The following is a 15,721-nucleotide window of genomic DNA, read 5'->3' on the forward strand; positions in this document are numbered from 1 at the left end:
CCCCCCTACTTCTCCCCCACCTTATCCCTCCCTACCCACCCATCCTCCCCAGTCCCTTTCCCTTTGGTACCTGTTAGTCCATTCTTGAGTTCTGTGATTCTGGTGCTGTTTTGTTCCTTCAGTTTTTCCTTTGTTCTTATATTCCACAGATAAGTGAAATCATTTGGTATTTCTCTTTCTCCGCTTGGCTTGTTTCACTGAGCATAATACCCTCCAGCTCCATCCATGTTGCTGCAAATGGTTGGATTTGCCCTTTTCTTATGGCTGAGTAGTATTCCATTGTGTATATGTACCACATCTTCTTTATCCATTCATTTATCGATGGACATTTAGGTTGCTTCCAATTCTTGGCTATTGTAAATAGTGCTGCGATAAACATAGGGGTGCACTGATCTTTCTCATACTTGATTGTTGCATTCTTAGGGTAAATTCCTAGGAGTGGAATTCCTGGGTCAAATGGTAAGTCTGTTTTGAGCATTTTGATGTACCTCCATACTGCTTTCCACAATGGTTGAACTAACTTACATTCCCACCAGCAGTGTAGGAGGGTTCCCCTTTCTCCACAGCCTCGCCAACATTTGTTGTTGTTTGTCTTTTGGATGGCAGCCATCCTTACTGGTGTGAGGTGATACCTCATTGTAGCTTTAATTTGCATTTCTCTGATAATTAGCGATGTGGAGCATCTTTTCATGTGTCTGTTGGCCATCTGTATTTCTTTTTTGGAGAACTGTCTGTTCAGTTCCTCTGCCCATTTTTTAATTGGGTTATTTGTTTTTTGTTTGTTGAGGCGTGTGAGCTCTTTATATATTCTGGACGTCAAGCCTTTATCGGATGTGTCATTTTCAAATATATTCTCCCATACTGTAGGGATCCTTTTTGTTCTATTGGCAGTGTCTTTTGCTGTACAGAAGCTTTTCAGCTTAATATAGTCCCACTTACTCATTTTTGCTGTTGTTTTCCTTGCCCGGGGAGATATGTTCAAGAAGAGGTCACTCATGTTTATGTCTAAGAGGTTTTTGCCTATGTTTTCTTCCAAGAGTTTAATGGTTTCATGACTTACATTCAGGTCTTTGATCCATTTTGAGTTTACTTTTGTATATGGGGTTAGACAATGGTCCAGTTTCATTCTCCTACATGTAGCTGTCCAGTTTTGCCAGCACCACCTGTTGAAGAGACTGTCATTTCGCCATTGTATGTCCATGGCTCCTTTATCAAATATTAATTGACCATATATGTCTGGGTTAATGTCTGGATTGTCTAGTCTGTTCCATTGGTCTGTGGCTCTGTTCTTGTGCCAGTACCAAATTGTCTTGATTACTATGGCTTTATAGTAGAGCTTGAAGTTGGGGAGTGAGATCCCCCCTACTTTATTCTTCTTTCTCAGGATTGCTTTGGCTATTCGGGGTCTTTGGTGTTTCCATATGAATTTTTGAATTATTTGTTCCAGTTCATTGAAGAATGTTGCTGGTAGTTTCATAGGGATTGCATCAAATCTGTATATTGCTTTGGGCAGGATGGCCATTTTGACGATATTAATTCTTCCTAGCCATGAGCATGGGATGAGTTTCCATCTGTTAGTGTCCCCTTTAATTTCTCTTAAGAGTGACTTGTAGTTTTCAGAGTATAAGTCTTTCACTTCTTTGGTTAGGTTTATTCCTAGGTGTTTTATTTTTTTTGATGCAATTGTGAATGGAGTTGTTTTCCTGATTTCTCTCTCTGTTGGTTCATTGTTAGTATATAGGAAAGCCACAGATTTCTGTGTGTTGATTTTGTATCCTGCAACTTTGCTGTATTCCGATATCAGTTCTAGTAGTTTTGGGGTGGAGTCTTTAGGGTTTTTTATGTACAGTATCATGTCATCTGCAAATAGTGACAGTTTAACTTCTTCTTTACCAATCTGGATTCCTTGTATTTCTTTGTTTTGTCTGATTGCCGTGGCTAGGATCTCCAGTACTATGTTAAATAACAGTGGAGAGAGTGGGCATCCCTGTCTAGTTCCCGATCTCAGAGGAAATGCTTTCAGCTTCTCACTGTTCAATGTAATGTTGGCTGTGGGTTTATCATAGATGACCTTTATTATGTTGAGGTACTTGCCCTCTATTCCCATTTTGCTGAGAGTTTTTATCATGAATGGATGTTGAACTTTGTCAAATGCTTTTTCAGCATCTATGGAGATGATCATGTGGTTTTTGTCTTTCTTTTTGTTGATGTGGTGGATGATGTTGATGGACTTTCGAATGTTGTACCATCCTTGCATCCCTGGGATGAATCCCACTTGGTCATGGTGTATGATCCTTTTGATGTATTTTTGAATTCGGTTTGCTAATATTTTGTTGAGTATTTTTGCATCTATATTCATCAGGGATATTGGTCTGTAGTTTTCTTTTTTGGTGGGGTCTTTGCCAGGTTTTGGTATTAGGGTGATGTTAGCTTCATAGAATGAGTTTGGGAGTATCCGAGAGGGGATCATCTTTAAACCATCCCCACCTGGTCATACCAGCAGGCTGCCTTTTGCCTGCAAAGGGGCAAATCAGCGAACCGAGGCTAAGCAGCTAGACAACCAGGGAATAAGCTGTTAGCCTCCTTCTTACATGTGCCACAAATTTAACATGAGTTTCTCTCGGGGTGTCTTTCAGTTTTGGTGGAGGAGGGGTCCCAGTTGAACATACCTTTCCCTTCCCTCAAAGAGAAGAAAGGGAGAAACTTTCCTCTTTCACAAATAACTTATTTCCCCCAAAAGATGACCTGCCCTCTCTGCCTCCCATTCATATCTCTTGACACTTCTCTTCCTCCTGAGAACATGGGAAGCTCAAAGAGTTAAGGCCTTCTTTTAACTTAGAAATATTTTTATCTTAACTGCATCATTTCGGTTGCAATTCCTGCACTATTAGGTAACCTTCAGGAGCAGGAAGAGCTCTCACCTCATAACTTAACCCACCCCAAAACATAATACTACCCCAAATTCCCACATTAGGAGAAGTGTGGGATCTTGAACTGGAAGAAATAAATTCAGGCCTTTGTATTATTTCACATTTCCCATACGCAGTTTCCCCCTCTACAGAGTTACTGTGAGATGAATAAGACTCTGTAACAGCTATTCAAATAGTTGTTTTTATTACTATTGTTGCTATAGTAATAATGAAGCTAGGAAATATATGTATTGTCTATTAATGAAACTGTGCCATATTGTGTGAACCAGGCTCTGGCACTAAACTTTGGGGTTGCTTTGTCTTTGTCACACTGTGAACGGTGCCCTAAACCAGGCACCTGGTTCTCAGCCTTGACCCTACCGGCATTTGGGACCAGACAGTTCTTTGCTGTGGGCAGCTGTCCTGTGCAGTGTTTAACAACACCCCACACTTTACCCACTAGGTGCCAGTGGCACCCCCAACTGCCACCATGGTTGTGACAATCTATAATGTCCCCAGATTTTGCCATATGTCCTGTAGGGGACAAAACTGCACCTAATTGACAACCAATACCCTAAATAAGGTTTATCTACATTCATATGAAAAAGTCTTTGTGTCATCTTTTTGTTAATTAAATATTTTTCTTATTATAGGAGCAATATGTGTTTATTTAAAAAAAAAAAAAAAGAAAACTGGAGATATGCAGATAAGCAATGTAATTTAAAATTAAACAGTATCAATCCCAGCCATCCAAAGACAGCCCATGATGATAATACTTTCAACCCACTTCTATATAGATGGATGATGGATAGATGGATAGTTGATGGATGGAAGATGGATAGATGATGGATGGATGGATGGATGGATAGATGATGGATGGATGGATGGATAAATGATGGATGGATGGATGGATGGAAAGACGGATAGATGTTGAATGCCATCTTAAAATGGAAATGAAGTGAAAGACTTTAAGGTTTTTCTGGTTTTGTTTTCCTTTGTTTCAGTTATTTATAAATGAATATGATACAATTCCATTTGAAGCTATATCCTACCTGACTGGGGAGTGTAACTATGGAGGAAGAGTGACAGATGACTGGGACAGGCGTCTCCTCCTAACCATGCTGACTGACTTCTATAACCTGCACATAATTGAAAATCCTCACTATAAGTTTTCTCCCAGTGGAAACTATTTTGCGCCTCCCAAAGGCACCTACAATGAGTACATTGAATTCATTAAGGTAACTGATGTCACTGAAAACTTGGCAAGATTTAAGTGCAATTTTTTTCTAAAAGCACATAGTGAACTGTCCCCCTGTAATGTTAAAGCATTATGGTGTCAATCAACTCTCAAAATCTTTTGTTTCTAGTGATTACTGAAAACTGGAAGAGTTTGATTCTTCTGTTGTCTGATGTTTAGTTGTTGCTTTTTAACCCTTTTGGTCTGCATGTGTCTACCTTATGAATTAATGTCTCCAGTGAAAATGTGATGCGTGCTTAATCTATTTTCTGGTAGAAACTTCCATTTACTCAACACCCTGAGATATTTGGATTACATGAAAATGTTGATATCTCCAAGGATCTTCAACAAACAAAAATTCTCTTTGAGTCCTTGCTCCTCACCCAGGGAGGCTCCAAACAGACTGGCTCTTCCGGAAGTGCTGACCAGATTCTCTTAGAAATGACCAAGGACATTCTCAACAAGGTAGTGTGTCACTTAAAATAGGTTGCCCATAACCTACTATAAATCAAAGCAGTACTGAAACGGCCGTCCAGAAACTCCATCCAGCAGCATCGTGACCTTGAGTGAGATCCTGTGCCTTTCTGGGCATTAGCTCCCCAGTCTGTAAAGTGGTGGTAACAGTACCAATTGTCTGAGGATCTTGTGAACATCAAGGAGAGCATGAATTTAAAGTGCTTTGCATAATGCTGGGCCCAGTGCAAGTCCTTAGTAACTATAGCTGTGGGTGTGCTAATGAACATATGAGTTATTATTTCTAAAAGATAATGGACCTCCTTGTACAAAATGGAGGCTGCTGGTTCAAGGAGTGAATGGTTTTCAGTCTTGCCTTGCTGGGCAAGGAGGCACCAGGAGAGATCAGCGCCCTGTTAGGTGCTGCCCGCTGTTAGTTGTCTGTTTTTCACACTGCACCCCAGTGTATTTAGCCCTACTAAGTAAAGTGGAATAATACTCCCTGTTCTCCCCTTTGTTCTGTGTCTTAAATTCAATAAAGAACTACTAAGGGAACTTTCAGATGATTATGGTCCCAAGCACAGACCTTCACAATTCCCCACTGGGGTAAAGACTATAATTATCTCCATATTTCAGTGTTAGGCACTCTGACGAGCAGAACCTGGCCCATAGCCCGTCTGCCTTGAATGCCCATGGATAGCTTTCAGATCCTCCTCCATCACTTCTCAAGCCTCTCTGAGGTGATTCATAGAGATCAGTCACTTGACGGCCCCTCTCTCTGCTCCCTGGAACCCGGCTACATTCACACATTCATTATTTGATAGTGGGGTAAGCTAAGCTATTTGGAGCCCATTGATAATTGATTGGAAATAAATACAAAATAGTTATGAACTGGTAAATAAGTTTTATCAATGGACAACAGAATTAAATTTATCAAAGCAAATTACACAACCTTTCAGAAATATATGTCTTATGCAAAATGTTATATCCTGTAGTAAAAAGCATGGGCTTTGGAGTTAGAGTCCCATGGATTTAAACAGATCACATTTTGGCTGTGTGCCCTTGGGCACTTACTTAACCTCTCTGTACTTAACTGTCCTCATCTGTAAAATGGAGATAACAATGGCCACCTAAGAGTGTATGGTAAGGATTAAATGAGGTAATGTATGAAGAGCAGTTAACACAATGCCTAGCACATAGCAACTGCCTAGTGTTAGCTGTTACTGATATTATAGCTGAATGAAAATACCCTTTCTGAGAGTAATACATGATCTTCAAAATCTGTTCCCTTAGTTACCAAATGATTTTGACATTGAAGCAGCACTATTGAAGTATCCTGTGATATATGAAGAAAGCATGAATACTGTGTTAGTACAAGAAATGGAAAGATTTAACAAGTAAGTATCTCTATCTCCCTAGCGATTGAGAAGGCCACCAACCAAAGTAGATGGAAGGAAACACTGATATTGAATTAAAAGCTTAAGAAAAAATTATCAAAACCTGTCCTTTCATTAGAATTCCCCTCCCCCTTTTAAAGTTGCATAACCTTCTGCTCCAGAGTGAGAATATCCTTTATGATATAAAAATGATGATAAAAAAATTTCTTTTTACTGGTTAAAATATTCACTAGTCATAATTTCTCACCCATTCATTACTATTCTCAGCAACTAAAGACAGAATGAGCATTAATTAGGCCTATGTATGGTCACAACTTTAGTCATTTTTCCACCAATTGACCCATATACATCTCCCTTTTCTTCCTGAGCCCAGTCTAGGTTGATTAGGTACCCCATGATAGCAAATTATTTGCTTCAAATTTATTATTTGAATTTTCTACAATCTAATACTGGTTTAACGAATGGTGAATTGTTTTGGTTATGAATTTTCTGAAGTGTTTCCAAATTTATTTCTGTTTCTAGACTTGTTGACATGTTTAAATAAAACATATTAAAACATTCTACTGCCTTAATTATTTCTTACACAAAGACCATATATGTTTATATGTAACAACATAATACTATCTTTCAGTTGCTTAGGCTTCTAGCCTAAAATCTTCACTTCTTGTGTATTTATGGTGTTCTTAGCCATTTGGGCCTACATGGGAGCAGAGTATTTGGAAGTGTATAAATGAACATTCACTTTACGTTTTAATGCAGTGTTTCCCAAGTTTCAGCCATTGCATAACACCTTTATAACCTTTTCCATATTTCTGTATCAGCTGTAACATTATTTACCTGGTTTCCTTAAATCATTCTTTACTTAAATTAACCTGAACCCAGAAAGCAACAATTTTGATAGGCTAATTATGTTATTTTCTATATTTAAAGAAAAGTATGTAATGATTAAAATGAAAAATGATCACCTAAGTATCACCTAAAATTCCCTTACGTTACCCAAGTGGGAAGTGACAACATCTTGGGAAACACTCCCATAAAGCGGTGAATAGATCCCTGATATTTCTTCTTCTGGAAGGTCTGTATGTTGATATTTGCCATCATATACATGGTGATGACATTATGTCTTCCCTTGCAGTTTAATTAAAACTATACGTAACACTCTACGGGACCTAGAAAAAGCTATTAAGGGCGTGGTTGTAATGGATTCTGCATTGGAGGCACTCTCTGGCAGTTTACTTGTTGGAAAAGTTCCAGAAATATGGGCCAAACGATCATACCCAAGTCTCAAACCCCTAGGAAGTTACATCACAGATTTTCTAGCACGGTTGAACTTTTTACAGGTAAAAGATAATATGTAAGATACGAATAATTTTATTTTTATTTCCTGGTCAACTGGGGAGATCATAGATATTGGCTCTGGTCAACTGAACATCTCTGAGTTGAATGGAATGTGATTAGTAGTTTCATGGTCATGTAACCAAATTTTTGGAAGTGAAAGTTACACATATTTCAAAGTATTGAGTAGAAAATTCAAATTTTACTTTACCCAAACCCACATAATATGTGACAATTATAATTTTGAAGATTCTAAGTTTGAGACTACAAACTTGGGTCTTGTGATTTTAATTCTGATGGTTAATCCCCAAAAAGAGCCTGAGGCTTGAATTTATCAATATTTGGCCTTTGTCTTAAAAGCTGTGCTTCTTATCTCTTATCTTACAGAACCCAGAAGAGCTGAGTACTTTGAGAGCTATACCCCACCCCCATCCCAAAACACATAAAGAATGGTCAGAGGACAGGAATGCTTGGGGCACCACTAATTTTCCTTCCCAGCTGCTTTGCTCCCCTTTCTATGGTTGATGTTTATGCAGGGGTAGGAGGTGGGGAGAGCCCCAAAAATGCTTCCTGGAAATTCACATAGGCACATAACCTTTCAATGTTCATTGCCTTTTCATTATGCAAAGGCTGGTTTCACTGGAGAAGCTGATCATAAAATGGCCTGTGCTTGTGAAGAGGTGGAGAAACAGGCTTTCTCATACATACCTTTTTAATTTTTGCAGTCTGATAGGTCAGCCGTATTGTGTTGTTTCAATTTGTGTTTCTTTTGGTATGTGTATTTGCCATTTGTATTTTCTTCTGTGAATTACTTGTCCATCTCCGTGGCCCATTTTTCTTTTGGACTATTTCCTAAAAGTTAATTTATAGCTTTTTATGTAGATTATGTTACTGAGTCCAAGCTCATACCAGTCACTGTACAACAGGTCAGTAAGTCAAGAGACAAGGTGTTGGTGCAAGGAAAGACACTTTACAGAAAGCCAGCAGACCAAGAAGATGGTGGACTGATGTCCTAAAGAACCATCTTAACTGAGGGTTGATTTAGAGCTTCTTTTCTGCCAGGGAAGGGAAAGCAGAATGGGGAGCAGGAGTGGGCTGAGGTCAGGAGGTAACAGTCAATGCTGGACATGTGGGCATCAGCAAGGGTCTAAGGAAGGTTTGCAACTCCTTGTCCTTGGTTATTTGATTCATGTTGACATAGGTCTGGCTGTTACTGGAGATGGGCTCTTGGTCTTGTGAGAAAGAACTCAAGAACAGACATGAAAAAGCAGTTGACCATTAGGAGTTTTTTTGGAAAATAAGAGTATAGAGGAAGGCAAAATCACACAAGAGTTAGGTGCTGGGAGACCCAGTGGAGTCATGCCAAGCAAACAATAGGGAGACTTTTTCATGTAAAGGTAGATAAATATTCACCAAGTGGGGGTTAGGATTCCTCTCTCTGGCTGCTTTCAATACCCTCTCTTTATTCTTAATCTTTGTCATTTATTTATTATGTATCTTGGTGTTATCTTCCTCGGGTTCCTTTTGTTAGGAGCTCTCTGTGCTTCCAGAACCTGGGTGACTATTTCATTCCCCATCTGGGGAAGTTTTCAGCAATTATTTCCTCAAAGAGACTTTCTATCCCTTTGTCTCTCTCTCCTCCTTCTGGTACTTCTATTATGTAAATATTGTTTTATTTGGAGTTGTCACACAGCTCTCTCAGTATTCTTTTATTCCTATACATTATTTTTCTCTTTGTTCTTCAGCTTGGTTGTTTTCCTATTCTCTAATTTCCATCTCATTTATTGTCTCCTGTATTTAAGCCTTCTGTTATTCATTCCCTCCATTGTATTTTTCATTTCAGTTACTGTATTCTTCAGCTCTGAGTTCAGCTCTTGTATCTCTTTCTTGAATTCCTCCCTGAGATTAGTAAGCATATTTATGACTGTTGCTTTGAAATCTTTATCAAGAAGATCAGTGACCTTTGTTTTATTTAGCCTCCTTTTCTTTAGCCCTGGTGTCTCATTCTGTAGTTTTGTTTGAAATATATTTCTCTGCCTCCTCATTTTGTCAGGGTTTCTGTGTTTTTTCCTTTATATTAGATGGATCTGCTTTGCTTCCTGGCCTAGACAGCAGTGGCTTTATGAAGAAGGCATCCTATAGTGCCCAGAAGCTCAAGACTCTTTACTCTCCAGTGCCTGGTTCTCCTTTGCGGTTGAGTCCCAGTTTGCTGTTGTTGGGCACTGGGCAGGGCCACCTTTCTTTCTGCCAGCCAGTCGGCTATGATCAGAGCAGTGGCTTCTGCTGGGATCTCTGTGGGCCGGGCTGCCCTCTGCCTGCTGCAGCAGTGGCTGGGCTGCAAGGTTAATGGGATGTGTGGTACAGGGTGAGTTAATGGTGGGCAGGAATGCTATGTTAGCGAGCAGCCACCAGCAGGGAGAAAGGAGCTCCTGGAGTTGGCTCCTGCAGGTACCTCCCCAGCTGAGCTGCGATAGGGCCGGGAAGGCTGGGAGAGCCTCCCTCTGCCCACCAGGCAGCAAAGTCTGATACTGCTGCTGGCTGGGCCAAGTGGGCTGATGTACCGGCTATAAGCAGGGAGATGTCTGGGGGTTGAGCCACAGCTAGGGAGCTGGGGGCATCTGGGTCCCCTGAGAGTGAGGGAGGGCCAGGGAGGTGTTGTCCACCTACTCTTTCTCCTAAAGAGAGAGCTCTGTTCAACTGTCATCCCTGTGGCTCCCCTCCCATCGCTGGCAAATCTTTCAGACTGCCGCCTCTGCTTTGGGTCTCAGTGGGACCACTGGAGCGTGCCTGTCCTCCACAAGTGGCAGGAGTCTCAGGGTCCCAGAGCTCCATCTCTCCCTGGTGTCCAGCCCTGCTAATCACCAGAACCCAGTGCAGTGTGGACTCATGTTCCCAGAGCAGATCTCCAAGGCCAGGTGTGCAGAGTTCCTGGGCACCTATCCCCTCCCCACTGTGTTCCTCTTTCTCCTGCCTGTGGGATGGGATGGGGCAAGAGCTTGGGTCCCACTTGATGACAGCTCTGCCATTTTACCCTTCTCTGTGTGGTCCTCTCTTCTTCCCCATGTGTAGGTGGTCTGTTCTGCAGTCCTCAGGTCATTTTCAGGGTTAGTTGTACTTGCTGTCATTTCTTTGGTGCGTGTTTGTGAGGAGGTTTGCACCTTGCTTTCCTACTCTGCCATCTTATTTGCCAGCAATGGGTTAGGTTCCTAAGGGAACAGGTGTGGTCTTCTTGGGGTTCTGGCTTGCTCCACCCTCAGGTTGGTGGAGGGGAGCCATTTTTTACTATATTTGGTTCTTATTGGAACTGTCATATCATAACTCTGGGAGGCTTGATTCTTACTCTGTTAATTAGCATATAATGTGTTTTGGGGTGAAGTCTGGGTCAGCTTCTCCTCCATGTTGGAACTAGCTGGTTTTGGCTGATCTGTTATCTATATCCTCACTCCACATACCCTCAGTAACACCTTACATGGAATGTTTAGAATGTAAACAGCAGTCTGCTGAAGTCCCCATGTCCCTCCCTGCTCTGTAACTACTCTAACATGGCCATGAAGTTCCTATAAATCTTTGACAGGACAATTGTTATTTTTATACATACTTGCCTGTCTCCTTGGGGGAAGACAAGTTTTGGGTAAGAGGCTGTTTGTAAAAATGAGCTGTAAGCAAAATTCCTCTAATGATTAACTTGACTGTGTATATGGCTGAGAAGAAACTCTTTGACCCAAAGATGAAGGCAGCAAAAGAGACAGATACATGGGGGCAGGGATGCCAAACCTTTTCACCCTTTTACAATTTTAACAGAAGAAACTATGGAATAGGGGTTTTAGGTGTTTAGGCTCTGAAAGAGTTGCCACTGAGTAGCCTCTGTCCCCTCACCCATAAAATGGGTACTTACTGCATAGGGTAACCCTCTGCGTGGTATGTGGTAAGCATTCAGCAAAAGTGGATCTTTCTTTTGTAAAACCAGAAATTGTTGAATTTTATCAATTACCTTTTTTAGCATTTATTGCTGATGATATGATTTGTTTGGATGGAACATGTAGGGGGGTTCATCCTCCAAAGGGATGAATGAGGAGTGCCACTTTCAGATGAGCAGAAAAACAACAGATGCCCTCCGCCCCACCGCCAGTGCCAAGAAGAGACCAGCAAATAGTTGATCTGATTAGAATGTATGTTTGAAAGGGAATTAAAAGGGATAGAGCTGGAAATACATTTTGGGGCCAGCTTGTGAATTCTCTCAAATAGACTATGATGTTTAGACTTGAATTCAGTGGGGTAGTTAGTACTGAAGAGTTAGTACATAACTGAAGAGTTATGCGAAATGCCAAACCCATCCCAACCGTGCACAGAGTGGTATGCCTGTGGCACTGAGGCTGTGTCTGAGCAGGAAGACACAGACTCGTCCTGGAGGAGGGTTATGATCGGAGGGGCAGCAGGCCTGCAGGCAGTCAGGCCTGCAGGACCTGAGTCAGCACCGGAGATGCCTCAAGGAGGGTGCAATTAAGTAAACCAGATAAAGCCCCACATAATTAGCATTTGGCTTTGTGCAGAAGATCTGAATCGTTCAAACTTTGTTTTATTCAGCCTAATGTTAAAATAAGTTTGAATTTTCCCAGAAGAGTACCCGGAAGGGGAAAGAGGTAAGAGGGCCGAGACAGGCGGCATGTCTGGTGTCAGGGAATTGTCCCACGGTGGCCCATGTGGGCAGCACACACACCAGGCAGAACCGGGAATTGTGTGTCAGGACACCTGGGTGAGCTGAGAAACGAACATAATGCATTTTGTTTTCCCTTTGTAGGACTGGTTTAATTCGGGAAAACCTTGTGTGTTTTGGCTCTCAGGTTTCTTTTTCACACAAGCCTTTTTAACCGGAGCTATGCAGAATTATGCCAGAAAGTATACCATCCCTATTGACCTACTAGGATATGAATTTGAGGTACAGTAACTCCTTAAACTCCACAGTCTTATCATTATTTAAGCAAGGGGGATATGCAGAATTTATATTTTTATAGCACATTATAGACGATTTGGTTTCTTTCCATTCTTTGTATTTCATGAAGAAAATATGTAATATTTGTCTTGTTATCTCTATGATGGAACTTTTTATATAATTCAGTGTCCAGTTCAAATAATCCAATTCTGCTCTTCTGTTTTAGCAAAAAGTAATATGGGGTACAGTAAAATCTAATAAGATGCTTCAAAAAGAACCATACTATACATTTTTAACATTTACTACTGAAAAAACGTATTGTTTAACAAGCCACTATATAGTGAAGTTTCCCTGAATGCGTTCTGAAGATTTAGCTGATAACTTCCTTTATGAGACCGAGTGTCTGGGGAGATTGTTACTAGTGTGTGTTTCTCCCCCAGGTCATTCCTTCTGATACATCTGAGACAGCGCCTGAGGATGGCGTTTATATCCATGGGCTGTACCTGGACGGAGCTCGCTGGGATAGAGCGAGGTCAGTAGTTTCAGCTGCAAAGACCCCTTCAACTCTAGCTGAATCACGAGTAAGATACGCTGCTGCCCCCTTCCGCCCCTTCCCCTCAACCAAAAGGCCTCTTCAGGGGAATGGCAAATAGGAAATAACATCAGAATTCTTAGCAGAAGTCATTGCTCAGGCGGGGGCAATTGAGGAGTGTGTATTTTTAGTACTGGAACAACTTTCTGTTAATATGTCTTGCTAGTGGAAAAGTTAGTTGAATTTATTTTCCTGCTTCTTCGGTTTTATAAGTGTTACCTTCCATGTGGTAATACGAAGGAGCTTTTAAAATAATTTACAGTTACAGTAAAGTTCCGATTCCTACTAGTGAGTGGAGACTTTATCTAGTGTTTTGATTCCATAATAAATATTTTAAATGAACACTGAATTTCCAGCTTAGGACATTAAGCGATTCCTATGTAGAATATACAGGGGTGGGAGAAGGGGAGAGAGTTCCTTTGGTGCCCTCCTCGTTAACAATCCATTGAAAAGCTTGACAGCATCCAAGCCAGGGTTAAGCTCTCCTCTCAGGGAGGGTTCAAGGCCCAGGCCAGAAATTCCTTAGGGAGGAGCAAGAAGGTGGTTCCACAGAGAGAATTCCGAGACAAGCCTATGAGGAGAAGCTGCAGCTAGGCCATTTGATTATTTCCATCTCTTTTTCATCACTCTGTGGACATTTCTCTTAACTTTTCCTTATATAGATTCATCTTTTTCTTCTTTCCTCCCCCCTTCTTTCAAAGACATAAACAGCACAGGGAAAAGAAACCGCATTTTCTAGATAGGCAAATCTACGTTCGAATGCTGACTCTGGCACTTGAGCTGTGTTACTGTAAGAAAAGTCCTGAACCTCTCTGAGCCCTGCACTCCCCATCTTTGAACTAGAATTGGGACCAAGACCATTGTGAGGGTCAAATATGATAGCGCAGTGGCTGCCTCGTGGACAGAACTTCAAAAATGGCAGGAATTGTTATTTGTCCTAAGTACTGTAGCCTTTCATAATTTTCTTTTGTTTCAATTCTTCGTGGCTTCCTCTTTTGTTTTGTTTAACCTTTCTTTCCCTGCTCTTGTATTAAAAGCCAGTATGTAAGTAGCAATTTCTAAGAAGCACATTTCATCTTATTTCTAATAAACATGTCAATTTCTCTTCACAGTGGATTGCTTGCTGAACAACATCCCAAACTTCTGTTTGACCTGATGCCCATCATATGGATACAACCAAGTAAATACACTTGTAGCACAACTTCTTAAGAGTGTTAGGGACGATAATGACACTAACTGCTCCCCCAGATAAGACTCTGCCCAAACCTATTAGGATTTTTATTCAATTGTAATTTTTACGTGGGAAATACCTTCTTCCCCCCACCTTTTTGTGTTGCATTTATATTATTTTATAATATTTTCTGGCCTCTTCTTGCTCTTACCCATTTTCTTCACCTCCCCCTACTTTCTCAGTCTAGAGGTTCCCATGAATATTTTGATGCTGAAGGGCTTTTGCACACCTCTCAGAGACACATAGAGGCTTGACACAGTCTCCAGCTAGCAACAGATTCCTGGCTATTCAGCACTCCCTCGTAGGCCCAGGGGCCACCGACGTTGCAGGCCACACCCCCTCAGGAAAGCTCCCTGCCCTTCCCCCCTCCTGCTGCCAGCGTTTTCCCACAGCTCTGAACAAATGAGCCTCATGCTTCTGGTTTCTCTTCTCTTCATTTTTTATTCTCAGATAACAATGAATGGAAACATTTACAAATCACCCACAGTCACCACCCAACCCCTCGAGTATTTTCATTATTAATGCAATTCCATTGTAACTATTAGAAATGTGGCCTTAGTTCAGAAAGGGTCCTACTATTCCTGTGTGGCTTCTCAAGGATTGTATATAGATTCTTTCTGGGAGCAGTAAGAGTTGGTGTATTTTGCTTAGTAATAACCTGCTGAAAACAAATAGTAACTTCAGCTTCTAATTCATGGGTTTCTTGTGTTAGAGCTCTAAGCAGTTGTGTTCTGTCTGCCTCTCCCCCGTTACTCATGCTGAACTTATTGCTGCTTCCCTGCCTTCCCCTCTTGCTCGTCTCTCAAGTCTTCTTGACTATTCTCATGCCCACTAAGTGATCAGGGCTTTAAAATGAGTATCTGTCCTCTAGACCTACAATCACGCATCATGAAATCACTTGCTTTGTTTCCCAACCATAATTATATACCAACTGTAAGATGTTCAAATACCATAATCATGATCTTAGGTTTAGTACTGGCCATTTTCTTAAGAGATGAATCGTTCTTTTAGTACTGGTGGCTGATTGCTCTTTACCAAATGAATATATTTCTGGGGTTTTGTTTGTTTGTCTTTTTCTCCAAGCTAAAAAGACTGAGATTGTGAAGTCAAACGCCTATGTGTGTCCCCTCTACAAGACGAGTGAACGTAAAGGAACTCTTTCCACTACAGGACATTCTACTAACTTTGTCATTGCGATGTTGTTAAAAACGGACCAACTCACTCAACACTGGGTCAAGCGTGGGGTCGCTTTGCTTTGTCAGTTGGATGACTGACTTGGACAAATGTAAACATCTGAAAGAAGGAAAAAAAAATATGTCTTCACTTACTTCCATGTAGATGTGTTATAAAACCAAGTATATGGTAAACAGTCTCTGCGTGGTCTGTGCACTGTTCTCCCTGACATATGTGCCTCAGTTGGAACCCGCCTTCCACGTGGACCCCTGGGGTCACAGACACCTGTGGAAGGAAAACGAGAAAAGAAATGTATCTTCGAGGCATATGAAAAATCTTTGACATTTTAGTTAGTTCCCCTTTTTAGTTTAATATGTATGTGAAAAACAGATTTGGGAGATTAGCTGGATGGAATTTAATACCAGAAAATATCTCTTTTCACAAGTGGTAAGTCATTTTTTCAG

At 41.0% G+C, this 15,721-nt stretch overlaps 1 protein-coding gene across 5 annotated transcripts in view; it reads left to right on the forward strand.

The window, feature by feature from the left end:
- DNAH12 (dynein axonemal heavy chain 12) overlaps positions 1 to 15,718 on the forward strand; it is a 164,524-nt gene extending 148,806 nt beyond the window's left edge. For all 5 annotated transcript variants that reach the window (XM_057508311.1, XM_057508315.1, XM_057508319.1 and 2 more), the window contains 8 exons: positions 3,914 to 4,147; positions 4,423 to 4,611; positions 5,893 to 5,996; positions 7,132 to 7,336; positions 12,130 to 12,267; positions 12,702 to 12,793; positions 13,966 to 14,033; positions 15,168 to 15,718. In XM_057508311.1, the coding sequence (XP_057364294.1) occupies positions 3,914 to 4,147; positions 4,423 to 4,611; positions 5,893 to 5,996; positions 7,132 to 7,336; positions 12,130 to 12,267; positions 12,702 to 12,793; positions 13,966 to 14,033; positions 15,168 to 15,358 (1,221 nt within the window). In that variant the 3' untranslated portion in view covers positions 15,359 to 15,718. The remainder of the gene's footprint in view (positions 1 to 3,913; positions 4,148 to 4,422; positions 4,612 to 5,892; positions 5,997 to 7,131; positions 7,337 to 12,129; positions 12,268 to 12,701; positions 12,794 to 13,965; positions 14,034 to 15,167) is intronic.
- Positions 15,719 to 15,721: the final 3 nt, after the last annotated feature.

The sequence above is a fragment of the Manis pentadactyla genome, chromosome 1 (genome assembly GCF_030020395.1).
Source record: "Manis pentadactyla isolate mManPen7 chromosome 1, mManPen7.hap1, whole genome shotgun sequence".
Taxonomy (NCBI): domain Eukaryota; kingdom Metazoa; phylum Chordata; class Mammalia; order Pholidota; family Manidae; genus Manis; species Manis pentadactyla.